Consider the following 15,406-nt stretch of genomic DNA (forward strand, 5'->3'; position numbering starts at 1 on the left):
GAGACATATAGGGACCCCATAGGAACATATAGGGACCCCATAGAGACATATAGGGACCCCATAGGGACATATAGGGACCCCATAGGAACATATAGGGACCCCATAGGGACATATAGGGACACATAGAGACCCCATAGGGACACATAGAGACCCATAGGAACATATAGGGACCCCATAGGGACCCATAGGAACATATAGGGACCCCATAGGAACATATAGGGACCCATTGAGACCCATAGGGACACATAGAGACCCATAGGGACACATAGAGACCCCATAGAGACCCACAGGGACACATAGGGACCCATAGGGACACATAGGGACACACAGGGACCCCATAGAGACACATAGGGACCCCATAGAGACCTATAGAGACCCATAGGGACCCATAGGGACCCATAGAGACACATAGGGACCATCGTCATCATCATCCCCAGAGCTGGACGAGCCTGAAAACCCCATAGAAACATATAGGGACCCCATAGGAACATATAGGGATCCCATAGAGACCCCATAGGGACATATAGGGACCCCATAGAGACATATAGGGACCCCATAGAGACCCCATAGGGACATATAGGGACCCCATAGGGACCCATAGGGATCCATAGGGACACATGGGGACCCATAGGGATGCATAGGGACACATGGGGACCCATAGGGATGCATAGGGACATATAGGGACACATAGAGACCCCATAGAGACACATAGGGAGACATAGAGACCCCATAGGGATCCATAGGGACACATATGGTCACATAGAGACCCATAGGGACCATCATCATCATCATCCCCAGAGCTGGATGAGCCTGAAAAACCCATAGAAACCCCATAGAAACATATAGGGACACATAGAGACCCCATAGAGACCCATAGGGACCCATAGGGACACATAGAGACATATAGGGACCCCATAGAGACATATAGGGACCCCATAGGAACATATAGGGACCCCATAGAGACCCCATAGGGACATATAGAGACCCCATAGAGACATATAGGGACACATAGGGACCCCATAGGGACACACAGGGACCCATAGGGACCATTGTCATCATCATCCCCAGAGCTGGATGAGCCTGAAAAACCCCATAGAAACCCCATAGGAACATATAGGGACCCCATAGGGACATATAGGGACCCCATAGGGACATATAGGGACCCATAGGGACATATAGGGACCCATAGAGACATATAGGGACACATAGAGACATATAGGGACACATAGAGACCCCATAGGGACACATAGGGACCCCATAGAGACATATAGGGACCCCATAGGAACATATAGGGACCCCATAGAGACATATAGGGACCCCATAGAGACATATAGGGACCCCATAGGGACACATAGGGACCCACAGAGACCCATAGAGAGACATAGGGACATATAAGGGACACATAGAGACCCCATAGGGACACATAGAGACCCCATAGAAACATATAGGGACCCCATAGAGACATATAAGGACACATTGAGACCCCATAGGGACACACAGGGACCCCATAGGGACATATAGGGACCCATAGAGACCCCATAGGGACATATACAGACCCACTGAGAACCATAGGGACACATAGAGACCCATAGAAACACATAGGGATCCATAGAAACATATAGGGACCCATAGGGACCCATAGGGACCCAAAGAGACACATAGGGACCCATAGGGACCCATAGGGACCCAAAGAGACACATAGGGACACATAGGGACCCATAGGGACACATAGAGACCCCATAGAGACCCCATAGGGACCCATAGAGACCCATAGGGACACATAGGGACCCCATAGAGACACATATGAACAAATAGGGACCTATAGAGACCCACAGGGACCCATAGCGACCCCATAGAGACTCATAGGGACCCCATAGAGACCCACAGAGACCCATAGGGACCCATAGAGACCCATAGAGACCCATAGAGATCCATAGGGACCCCATAGGGACACATAGGGACCCCATAGAGACCCACAGGGACCCATACGGACACATAGGGACCCCATAGAGACCCCATAGGAACACATAGGGACACATAGAAACATATAGGGACCCCATAGAGACCCCATAGGGACCCACAGGGACCCATAGAGACCCATAGCGCCACATAGATCCCATAGAGACCCACAGAGACCCATAGGGACACATAGGGACCCCATAGAGACCCATAGGGACACATAGGGACACATAGGGACCCCATAGAGACCCACAGGGACCCATAGAGACCCATAGCGCCGCATAGATCCCATAGAGACCCACAGAGACCCATAGGGACACATAGGGACCCATAGAGACCCATAGGGACACATAGGGACCCCATAGGAACACATAGAGACACATTGAGACCCCATTGGGACCCCATAGCAACCCATGGGGACCCATAGAGACCCATAGGGACCCCATAGGGACCCATGTATGGGGTCCTGCCCCACACATCTATGGGGCTGCCCCACACTCACCCTCGGAGTCGCGGCTCTTCTTCTCCTCATCCTCATCGGCCGATTGCTCGGGGTTCTGTGGGGCACAAAGACACGCTATGGGGCAGACCCATAGAGACCCCATAGCTGCCCCATAGAGACCCCATAGGGTTCCATTGAGATCCATTGAGACCCATAGGGACCCCATAGAGACCCCATAGGGACCCCACAGCTGCCCCATAGAGACCCCATAGCTGCCCCATAGAGACCCCATAGCTGCCCCACAGAGATCCCATAGGGTGCCATTGAGTTCCACTGAGACCCATACGGACCCCTTAGAGACCCCATAGCTGCCCCATAGAGACCCCATAGGGACCCCTTAGCTGCCCCATAGAGACCCCATAGAGACGCTATAGAGACCCCATAGCTGCCCCATAGAGACCCCATAGAGACCCCATAGAGACCCCATAGCTGCCCCATAGAGACCCCATGGCTGCCCCATAGAGACCCCATAGAGACCCCATAGAGACCCCATGGCTGCCCCATAGAGACCCCATGGCTGCCCCATAGAGACCCCATAGAGACCCCATAGAGACCCCATAGCTGCCCCATAGAGACCCCATGGCTGCCCCATAGAGACCCCATAGAGACCCCATAGCTGCCCCATAGAGACCCCATAGAGACCCCATAGGGTTCCATTGAGATCCATTGGGTTCCATTGAGATCCATTGAGACACATAGGGACCCAGTAGAGACCCCATAGATGCCCCATAGGGACCCATAGAGACCCCATAGGGTTCCATTGGGATCCATTGAGACCCATAGAGACCCCATAGGGACCCCATAGCTGCCCCACAGAGATCCCATAGGGAGCCATTGAGTTCCATTGAGTTCCATTGAGACCCATAGAGACCCCATAGCTGCCCCATAGAGACCCCATAGAGACCCCATAGCTGCCCCATAGAGACCCCATAGAGACCCCATAGCTGCCCCATAGAGACCCTATAGAGACCCCATAGCTGCCCCATAGAGACCCCATAGCTGCCCCATAGAGACCCCATAGCTGCCCCATAGAGACCCCATAGAGACCCCATAGCTGCCCCATAGAGACCCCATAGAGACCCCATAGCTGCCCCATAGAGACCCCATAGGGTTCCATTGGGATCCATTGAGACCCATAGGGACCCCATAGAGACCCCATAGCTGCCCCATAGAGACCCCATAGAGACCCCATAGCTGCCCCATAGAGACCCCATAGAGACCCCATAGCTGCCCCATAGAGACCCCATAGAGACCCCATAGCTGCCCCATAGAGACCCCATAGGGTTCCATTGGGATCCATTGAGACCCATAGGGACCCCATAGAGACCCCATAGCTGCCCCATAGAGACCCCATAGCCCCCTATACACCCCTATATACCTCCCCTATTAACCCTATAACCAACCAGCCCCATTACTTACCCCATTAACGAGCTAATTACCATATTAATGAGCTCATTAGCATAACAGAAAGATAATTACCATGCTAATGAGCTCCATTAGCTGCCCATAGACATGCATCCTCCCCATTACCCCCTATATACCTCCCTATTAACCCAATGACCAACCAACCCCATTAATGACCCTATTAGCCTATTACTGATCTAATTAATATGTAAATTATGCTAATTACCTGTCTGTATGCGTTGAGCAGCCCCTGATAGTCCCTGTTGTGTTAATATGAGTCCCCCCTTACCCCCCATAGACCCCAATACACCTATTACTTACCCCATTACCACCCCATTAACCACCTCATTACCATATTAATGAGCTCATTAACATATTAACGAGCTCATTAGCATACTAATTAGGGTACTTACCTGCCTATAGTTGTGAAGCAGCCCCTATTAAACCCCATTATCCCCCCATACCTCCCCCATTAACAAACCCCATTACTTACCCCATTAATGAGCTCATTAGCATATTAATGAGCTCATTAGCATATCAATGAGCACAATGCTGGTCTATAGGCATGAAGCAGCCCCCCATTCTCCCCCCATTACCCCCATTATATACACACCCCTTATTACCTAACCCCAATAAATAACAAACCCTAATACTTACCTAATTACCGAGCTAATTAATATGCAAATTATGCTAATTACCTGTCTGTATGCATTGAGCAGCCCCTGATAGTCCCTGTTAATATGAGTCCCCCCTTACCCCCCATAGTCCCCAATAAACCTATTACTTACCCCATTCCTTACCCTATTAGCTTATTAATGAGCTAATTAATATGCAAATTATGCTAATTACCTGTCTGTATGCATTGAGCAGCCCCTGATAGTCCCTGTTGTGCTTGCGGAGCTTCTGCCTGAGGCTGCTGAGAGCTTTGGCGTTGTTCTTGTTCATCTTCTTCTTGCCTTCCTTGTCCTCCCACAGCTGGAAACAGAGACCCCATAGAGACCCCATAAGGAACCCATAGGGAAAGACCCCATAGAGACCCCATAAGGACCCCATAGGGACACATAGGGACCCATAGAGACCCCATAGTGAGTCCATAAGGACCCCATAGAGACCCTATAAGAAACCCATAGGGACATTGAGATCCATAGAGACCCATAGAGAGACATAGGGACCCCATAGGGACACATAGGGACCCATAGAACCCCATAGGGACACATAGGGACCCATAGAGACCCCATTATAATACATAGAGACCCCATAGGGACCCATAGGGACGCATAGGGAGACATAGGGACACATTGAGATACATAGAGACCCCATAGGGATCCATAGAGACCCCATAAGGATCCATAGAGACCCCATAGGGACACATAGGGACCCTATAAGGAGAAACCCCATAGGGACCCATAGAGACCCTATAGGGACCCTATAAGGAGAAACCCCATAGAGACCCCATTGAGACCCCATAAGGAACCCATAGGGAAAGACCCCATAGAGACCCTATAAGGAACCCATAGGGAAAGACCCCATAGAGACCCCATAAGGATCCATTGAGACCCTATAGGGACCCTATAAGGACCCCATAGGGAAAGACCCCATAGAGAACCCATAGGGACACATAGAGACCCCATAAGGACCCCATAGGGAAAGACCCCATAGAGACCCCATAAGGACCCCATAGGGACACATAGGGACCCATAGAACCCCATAGGAACACATGGGACCCCATAAGGACCCCACAGAGACCCCATAGAACCCCATAGGGACACATAGGGACCCCAAAGGGACACATAGGGACCCATAGAGACCCATAGGGACACATAGAACACCATAGGGACCCATAGAACCCCATAGAACCCCATAGGGACACAAAGAACCCCATAGGGACACATAGGGACACATAGAACCCCATAGGGACACAAAGAACCCCATAGGGACACATAGGGACCTATAGGGACAGATTGAGATCCATACAGACCACATAGAAGCCCATTAACATCTACAGAGACCCCATAAGGACCCCATAGTGACCCTATAAGGAGAAACCCCATAAGGACCCCATAGTGACCCTATAAGGAGAAACCCCATAGAGACCCCATAGAGACCCCATAAGGATCCCATAGGGAAAGACCCCATAGAGAACCCATAAGGAACCCATAGGGAAAGACCCCATAGAGACCCCATAAGGAACCCATAGGGAACCATAGGGACACATAGGGACACATTGAACCCCATAGGGACATATAGGGACCCATAGGGACCCTATAAGGAGAAACCCCATAGAGACCCCATAAGGATCCCATGGAGATCCATAGAGACCCCATAGGGACACATAGGGACCCATAGGGACCCCATAGGGACACAAAGGGACACATTGAGATCCATAGAGACCCCACAGGGACCCATAGGGACCCACAGAGACCCCATAAGGAGAGACCCCATAGAGACCCCATAAGGACCCCATAGGGAAAGACCCCATAGAGACCCCATAAGGATCCCATAGAGACCCCATAGGGACTCATAGAACCCCATAGGGACACATAGGGACCCGAAGAGACACATAGGGACACATAGAACCCCACAGCAACCCAGAGACCCCATAGGGACCCCATAGGGACCCATAGAGACCCTATAAGGAGGGAGCCCATAGGGAGCCCATAAGGACATCACAGGGACCCTATAAGGAGAAAACCCATAGAGACCCCATAAGGACCCCATAGGGACATTGAGATCCATAGGGACCCATAGAGAGACATAGGGACCCCATAGGGACACATAGGGACCCATAGGGACCCCATAAGGAGCCTGTGAGGACCTGGGACCTCATAGGGACTCAATAGGGACCCTATAAGGAGAAACCCCATAGAGACCCCATAAGGATCCCATAGAGATCCATAGAGACCCCATAGGGACACATAGGGACCCATAGAACCCCATAGGGACCCCATAAGGACCCCATAGAGACCCTATAAGGAGAAACCCCATAGAGACCCCATAGGGACCCATAGAGATCCATAGAGACCCCATAGGGACACATAGGGACCCTATAAGGACCCTATAGGGACCCTATAAGGAGAAACCCCATAGAGACCCCATAGGGACCCATAGAGATACATAGAGACCCCATAGGGACACATAGGGACCCTATAAGGAGAAACCCCATAGAGACCCCATAGGGACCCATTGAGATCCATAGAGACCCCATAGGGACACATAGGGACCCCATAGAACCCCATAGGGACACATAGGGACCCATAGAACCCCATAGGAACACATGGGACCCCATAAGGATCCCATAGGGACCCCATAAGGAGAAACCCCATAGAGACCCCATAAGGATCCATTGAGACCCCATAGGGACACATAGGGACCCATAGGGACACATAGGGACCCATAGAGACCCCATTATAATACATAGAGACCCCATAGGGATCCACAGAACCCCATAGGGACCCATAGGGACCCATAGGGACCCATAGAGACCCATAGGGACCCATAGGGACCCATAGAGACCCCATAGGGACCCATAGGGACCCATAGAGACCCCATAGGGACCCATAGGGACCCATAGAGACCCCATAGGGACCCATAGGGACCCTTGGCGTTGTTCATCTTCTTCTTGCCTTCCTTGTCCTCCCATAGCTGGAATAGGGAGAGACCCCATAGAGACCCCATAAGGATCCATTGAAACCCCATAGAGACCCCATAGGGACACATAGAACCCCATAGGGACATATAGGGACCCATAGAACCCCATAGGAACACATGGGACCCCATAAGGACCCCATAGGGACCCCATAGGGACACATAGGGACCCATAGAGACCCCATAGTGAGTCCATAAGGACCCCATAGGGACACATAGGGACCCATAGAACCCCATAGGGGCACATAGGGACCCATAGGGACACATAGGGACCCATAGAACCCCATAGAGACCCATAGGGACACACTGAGACCCATAGAGACCCCATAAGGACCCCATAGGGAAAGACCCCATAGGGAAGCACTGAGTCCCCATAGGGTCCCATAGAGACCCATAGAGACCCCATAGGGACACATAGGGACCCATAGAGACCCCATAGGGACACATAGGGACCCTTGGCATTGTTCATCTTCTTCTTGCCTTCCTTGTCCTCCCACAGCTGGAAACAGAGACCCCATAGAGACCCCATAAAGAACCCATAGGGACCCCATAAAACCCAATGAGATCCATAGGGACACATAGAGACCCCTTAGGGACACATAGGGAACCATAGAGATCCATAGAGACCCCATAGAACCTCATAGGGACACATAGGGACCCATAGAGACCCCATAGAGACCCTATAAGGAGAAACCCCATAGAGACCCCATAGGGACACATAGGGAACCATAGAGACCCCATTATAATACATAGAGACCCCATAAGGACCCCATAGGGACCCTATAAGGAGAAACCCCATAGAGACCCCATAGGGACACATAGGGAACCATAGAGACCCCATAGGGACACACTGAGATCCATACAAACCCCATAAAGACCCCATAGAGACCCTATAAGGAGAAACCCCATAGAGACCCCATAAGGATCCATTGAGACCCCATAGGGATCCATAGAGACCCCATAGGGACACATAGGGATCCATAGAGACCACATAGGGACACATAGGGACCCTATAAGGAGAAACCCCATAGAGACCCCATAAGGATCCCATTAAGACACATAGAGACCCATTGAGATCCATTGAGACCCATAGGGACCCCATAGGGACACACAGGGACCCATAGGGACACATAGAGACCCATAGAACTCCATAGGGACACATAAGGACCCTATAGAACCCCATAGGGACCCATAGAACCCCATAGGGACATATAGGGACCCATAGAATCCCATAGGGACATATAGGGACCCATAGAATCCCATAGGGACACATAGGGACCCATAGAATCCCATAGGGACACATAGGGACCCATAGAATCCCATAGGGACACATAGGGACCCATAGGGACCCCATAGAGACAAATAGGAACCCAAGGAACCCCATAGGGACCCATAGAACCCCATAGGGACACATAGGGACCCATAGAGACACATAGGGACCCATAGGGACACATAAGGATCCTGCCCCACATCCTGCCCCATATCTCCCCCATTCAACCCCATAGCCGCCCCATATCTCCCCACATCCTGCCCCACATCCTGCCCCACACCTCATTGAGATAATCCTCGAGGTCAGCCAGCAGCCTGATGTAGAACCTGGGCACCCCCTCCTTATCCAGCACCCCCCACCCCACATCCTGCCCCATAGCTCCCATGTTTTACCCCATAGCCGCCCCATATCTCCCCACATCCTGCCCCACATCCAGCCCCACATCCTGCCCCACACCTGAGTCAGTAATCCCTTCAGGTCACCGTATAGACCCACATTAACCCTCCCCACATCCTGCCCCATAGCTCAGCCCCCCAGCCCCATAGCTGCCCCATATCTCCCCACCTCCTGTCCCACATCCTGCCCCACATCCTGCCCCACACCTGAGTCAGGAATCCCTCCATATCAGCCCATAGGCTCATATTGACCCACCCCACATCCTGCCCCATAGCTCCCATGTTTTACCCCATAGCCGCCCCATATCTCCCCACATCCTGCCCCACACCCTGCCCCACATCCTGCCCCACACCTGAGTCAGGAATCCCTCCATATCAGCCCATAGGCTCATATTGACCCACCCCACATCCTGCCCCATAGCTCCCATGTTTTACCCCATAGCCGCCCCATATCTCCCCACATCCTGCCCCACACCCTGCCCCACATCCTGCCCCACACCTGAGTCCCAAAGCCCTCAATATCATCCTACAGACTGACATTGACCCACCGCACATCCTGCCCCGTAGCTCAGCCCCCCAGCCCCATAGCTGCCCCATATCTCCCCACATCCTGCCCCACACCCTGCCCCACATCCTGCCCCACACCTGAGTCAGGAATCCCTCCATATCAGCCCATAGGCTCACATTGACCCACCCCACATCCTGCCCCATAGCTCAGCCCCCCAGCCCCATAGCTGCCCCATATCTCCCCACACCCTGCCCCACATCCAGCCCCACATCCTGCCCCACACCTCATTGAGATAATCCTCGAGGTCAGCCAATAGACCCACATTGACCCACCCCACATCCTGCCCCATATCTCCCCCATAGCCGCCCCATATCTCCCCACACCCTGCCCCACACCCTGCCCCACATCCTGCCCCACACCTCATTGAGATAATCCTCCAGGTCAGCCAGCAGCCTGATGTAGAACCTGGACACCCCCTCCTTATCCAGCACCCCCCACCCCACATCCTGCCCCATAGCTCAGCCCCCCAGCCCCATAGCTGCCCCATATCTCCCCACATCCTGCCCCACACCCTGCCCCACATCCTGCCCCACACCTGAGTCAGGAATCCCTCCATATCAGCCCATAGGCTCCCATTGACACACCCCACATCCAGCCCCATAGCTCCCATGTTTTACCCCATAGCCGCCCCATATCTCCCCACATCCTGCCCCACACCCTGCCCCACATCCTGCCCCACACCTGAGTCAGTAATCCCTTCAGGTCACCCTATAGACCCACATTGATCCTCCCCACATCCTGCCCCATATCTCCCCCATTCAACCCCATAGCCGCCCCATATCTCCCCACACCCTGCCCCACACCCTGCCCCACATCCTGCCCCACACCTCATTGAGATAATCCTCCAGGTCAGCCAGCAGCCTGATGTAGAACCTGGGCACCCCCTCCTTATCCAGCACCCCCCACCCCACATCCTGCCCCATAGCTCCCATGTTTTACCCCATAGCCGCCCCATATCTCCCCACATCCTGCCCCACATCCTGCCCCACACCTGAGTCAGTAATCCCTTCAGGTCACCCTATAGACCCACATTGATCCTCCCCACATCCTGTCCCATATCTCCCCCATTGAACCCCATAGCTGCCCCGTATCTCCCCACATCCTGCCCCACATCCAGCCCCACATCCTGCCCCACACCTCACTGAAATAATCCTCTAGGTTACCCCATAGGCTCACATTGACCCACCCCACATCCTGCCCCATATCTCCCCCATTCAATCCCATAGCCACCCCATATCTCCCCACACCCTGCCCCACACCCTGCCCCACATCCTGCCCCACACCTCATTCAGGTAGTCCTCGAGGTCAGCCAGCAGCCTGATGTAGAACCTGGGCACCCCCTCCTTATCCAGCACCCCCCACCCCACATCCTGCCCCATAGCTCCCATGTTTTACCCCATAGCCGCCCCATATCTCCCCACATCCTGCCCCACATCCTGCCCCACACCTGAGTCACAAAGCCCTTCAGGTCACCCTATAGACCCACATTAACCCTCCCCACATCCTGCCCCATAGCTCAGCCCCCCAGCCCCATAGCCGCCCCATATCTCCCCACACCCTGCCCCACATCCAGCCCCACATCCTGCCCCACACCTGAGTCAGGAATCCCTCCATATCAGCCCATAGGCTCATATTGACCCACCCCACATCCTGCCCCATAGCTCCCATGTTTTACCCCATAGCCGCCCCATATCTCCCCACATCCTGCCCCACACCCTGCCCCACATCCTGCCCCACACCTGAGTCACAAAGCCCTTCAGGTTACCCCATAGACCCCCATACACCCACCCCACATCCTGCCCCATATCTCCCCCATTCAACCCCATAGCTGCCCCATATCTCCCCACATCCTGCCCCACATCCAGCCCCACATCCTGCCCCACACCTCATTGAAATAATCCTCTAGGTTACCCCATAGGCTCACAGTGACCCACCCCACATCCTGCCCCATATCTCCCCCATTCAACCCCATAGCCGCCCCATATCTCCCCACATCCTGCCCCACACCCTGCCCCACATCCTGCCCCACACCTCATTCAGGTAGTCCTCGAGGTCAGCCAGCAGCCTGATGTAGGGCACCCCCTCCTTATCCAGCACCCCCCACCCCACATCCTGCCCCATAGCTCCCATGTTTTACCCCATAGCCGCCCCATATCTCCCCACATCCTGCCCCACATCCTGCCCCACACCTGAGTCAGTAATCCCTTCAGGTCACCGTATAGACCCACATTAACCCTCCCCACATCCTGCCCCATAGCTCAGCCCCCCTGCCCCATAGCTGCCCCATATCTCCCCACATCCTGCCCCACACCCTGCCCCACACCTGAGTCAGTAATCCCTTCAGGTCACCGTATAGACCCACATTAACCCTCCCCACATCCTGCCCCATAGCTCAGCCCCCCAGCCCCATAGCCGCCCCATATCTCCCCACATCCTGCCCCACACCCTGCCCCACATCCTGCCCCACACCTGAGTCAGGAATCCCTCCATATCAGCCCATAGGCTCATATTGACCCACCCCACATCCTGCCCCATAGCTCCCATGTTTTACCCCATAGCCGCCCCATATCTCCCCACATCCTGCCCCACACCCTGCCCCACATCCTGCCCCACACCTGAGTCACAAAGCCCTTCAGGTTACCCCATAGACCCCCATACACCCACCCCACATCCTGCCCCATATCTCCCCCATTCAACCCCATAGCTGCCCCATATCTCCCCACATCCTGCCCCACATCCAGCCCCACATCCTGCCCCACACCTCATTGAAATAATCCTCTAGGTTACCCCATAGGCTCACATTGACCCACCCCACATCCTGCCCCATATCTCCCCCATTCAGCCCCATAGCCGCCCCATATCTCCCCACATCCTGCCCCACACCCTGCCCCACATCCTGCCCCACACCTCATTCAGGTAGTCCTCCAGGTCAGCCAGCAGCCTGATGTAGAACCTGGGCACCCCCTCCTTATCCAGCACCCCCCTGGCTTTGGCGTAGGCTCTTCCCAGCAGCTCAAACTCCTCGAGGCATCGAGTCACGTCGCGGATCTTCATCGCGTTACGGATGGTCCGGATCAGGTTGGACAGCTCCTCGAACCTGCAGGACCCATAGATGTGTGGGGCGGACCCATAAGTGTGGGGCAGAGCCATAGGAACACATAAAACAGTGAAAAACCCCATTAAAACCAATGAAAACCCCATAGGAAAAGAGAAAGAACATGCTTTGGCAGCTCCTAAAACCCAACCTGGACCCATAGATGTGTGGGGCGGACCCATAAGTGTGGGGCAGAGCCATAGGATCCCATAGGAACCCATAGGAACCCATAGGAACCCCATTAAAATGAACTATAACCCCATAAAAAGAGGAATGGGATCAGGTTGGACAGCTCCTCGAACTGGCAGGACCCATAGATGTGTGGGGCGGACCCATAAGTGTGGGGCAGACCCATAGGAACACATAGAAACCCATAGAACAACAAAAAACCCCATTAAATCCAACTATGATCCCATTAAAAACAGGAAAGGAATGAGGTTGGACAGCTCCTCGAACCTGCAGATATGTGGGGCGGACCCATAAGTGTGGGGCAGAGCCATAGGAACCCATAAAACGATGAGAAACCCCATAGAAATCAATGATAACCCCATAGAAATAGAGAAGAAATGAGATTGGAGAGCTCCTAAAACCCAACCCTGACCCATAGATGTGTGGGGCAGACCCATAAGTGTGGGGCAGAGCCATAGGATCCCAGAGAAACCCATAGAACCCCATAAAACAATGGAAAATCCCATAGAAATGAAGCATAATCCTATTAAGACAGCAAAGAAATGAGGTTGGAGAGACCCTAAAACCAAACCCGGACCCATAGATGTGTGGGGCGGACCCATAAGTGTGGGGCAGAGCCATAGGAACCCATAGAGACCCATAGGAACCCATAGAAACCCCATTAAAATGAACTATAACCGCATAAAAAGAGGAATGGGATCAGGTTGGACAGCTCCTCGAACCAGCAGGACCCATAGATGTGTGGGGCAGCCCCATAAGTGTGGGGCAGAGCCATAGGAACACATAAAACGATGAGAAACCCCATAGAAATCAATGATAACCCCATAGAAATAGAGAAGAAATGAGATTGGAGAGCTCCTAAAACCCAACCCTGACCCATAGATGTGTGGGGCAGACCCATAAGTGTGGGGCAGACCCATAGGAACACATAGAGACCCATAGAAACCCATAAAACAATGGAAAATCCCATAAAAAACAGCCAGAATCCCAGACAAAGAACAATAGGATCAGGTTGGAGAGATCCTAAAACCCAACCTGGACCCATAAATGTGTGGGGCGGACCCATAAGTGTGGGGCAGAGCCATAGGAACCCATAGAAATCAACAGAACAACAAAAAACCCCATTAAAATGAGCTATAACCCCATAGAAGGAGCAATAGGATCAGGTTGGACAGCTCCTCGAACCTGCACATGTGTGGGGCGGACCCATAAGTGTGGGGCAGACCCATAGGATCCCATAGAGACCCATAAAACAATGAGAAACCCCATAGAAATGAACCATAACCCGACATAAAGAGCATAGAAATGAAGTTGGACAGCTCCTCGAACCTGATGGACCCATAGATGTGTGGGGCGGACCCATAAGTGTGGGGCAGAGCCATAGGAACCCATAGAAACCCATAAAACAACGAGAAATCCCCATAGAAATAAGGCAGAACCCATTAAAAACAGGTAGAAAAGGAACTAAAACCCAACCTGGACCCATAGATGTGTGGGGCAGACCCATAAGTGTGGGGCAGACCCATAGGAACCCATAGAAATCAATAGAACAACAAAAAACCCCATTAAAATGAGCTATAACCCCATAGAAGGAGCAATAGGATCAGGTTGGACAGCTCCTCGAACCTGCACATGTGTGGGGCGGACCCATAAGTGTGGGGCAGAGCCATAGGAACACATAGAGACCCATTGAAATGATCATAAACGCCATTGAAATGAAGCATAACCCCATAGAAAGAGCATAGAAATCAGGTAGGGAAGCAACTAAAAGACAACCTGGACCCATAGATGTGTGGGGCGGACCCATAAGTGTGGGGCAGACCCATAGGAACCCATAGAGACCCATAGAAACCCATAGAAACCCCATAAAACAATGAAAAACCCATTAAATCCAACTATGATCCCATTAAAAACAGGAAAGGAATGAGGTTGGACAGCTCCTCAAACCTGCAGATATGTGGGGCGGACCCATAAGTGTGGGGCAGACCCATAGGAACACATAAAACAGTAAAAAATCCCATAGAAATTAACCAAAATCTCATGGATCTCAAGCAAATCCATATAGGAAGACCAGGTTGGAGAGACCCTAAAACCCAACCTGGACCCATAGATGTGTGGGGCGGACCCATAAGTGTGGGGCAGAGCCATTGGAACACATAGAAATCAATAGAACAACAAAAAACCCCATTAAAATGAGCTATAACCCCATAGAAGGAGCAATGGGATCAGGTTGGACAGCTCCTCGAACCTGCACATGTGTGGGGCGGACCCATAAGTGTGGGGCAGAGCCATAGGAACACATAGAGACCCATAAAACAATGAGAAACCCCATAGAAATGAACCATAACCCGACATAAAGAGCATAGAAATGAAGTTGGAC

At 52.7% G+C, this 15,406-nt stretch overlaps 1 protein-coding gene across 22 annotated transcripts in view; it reads right to left on the reverse strand.

The window, feature by feature from the left end:
* LOC107307490 (eukaryotic translation initiation factor 3 subunit C-like) overlaps window positions 1-15,406 on the reverse strand; it is a 186,435-nt gene that overhangs the window by 146,772 nt on the left and 24,257 nt on the right. For 18 of the 22 annotated variants that reach the window (XR_014935227.1, XR_014935228.1, XM_085518252.1 and 15 more), the window contains 3 exons: window positions 12,651-12,840; window positions 4,715-4,840; window positions 2,462-2,516 (listed from right to left, as the gene is read on the reverse strand). Coding sequence is in view for 20 of the 22 variants with exons in the window: in XM_085518252.1 (XP_085374378.1) it covers window positions 2,462-2,516; window positions 4,715-4,840; window positions 12,651-12,840 (371 nt within the window). In the remaining 2 variants the exon portion in view is untranslated. Of the gene's footprint in view, window positions 1-2,461; window positions 2,517-4,714; window positions 4,841-9,060; window positions 9,181-10,570; window positions 10,686-11,026; window positions 11,147-12,650; window positions 12,841-15,406 lie in introns of those variants that run through there. The other 4 variants (XM_085518259.1, XM_085518261.1, XM_085518260.1 and 1 more) reach the window with 4 other exon arrangements.

Source organism: Coturnix japonica, chromosome 17 (assembly GCF_054131305.1).
Source record: "Coturnix japonica strain WE chromosome 17, WE-NBRP24, whole genome shotgun sequence".
Classification (NCBI taxonomy): domain Eukaryota; kingdom Metazoa; phylum Chordata; class Aves; order Galliformes; family Phasianidae; genus Coturnix; species Coturnix japonica.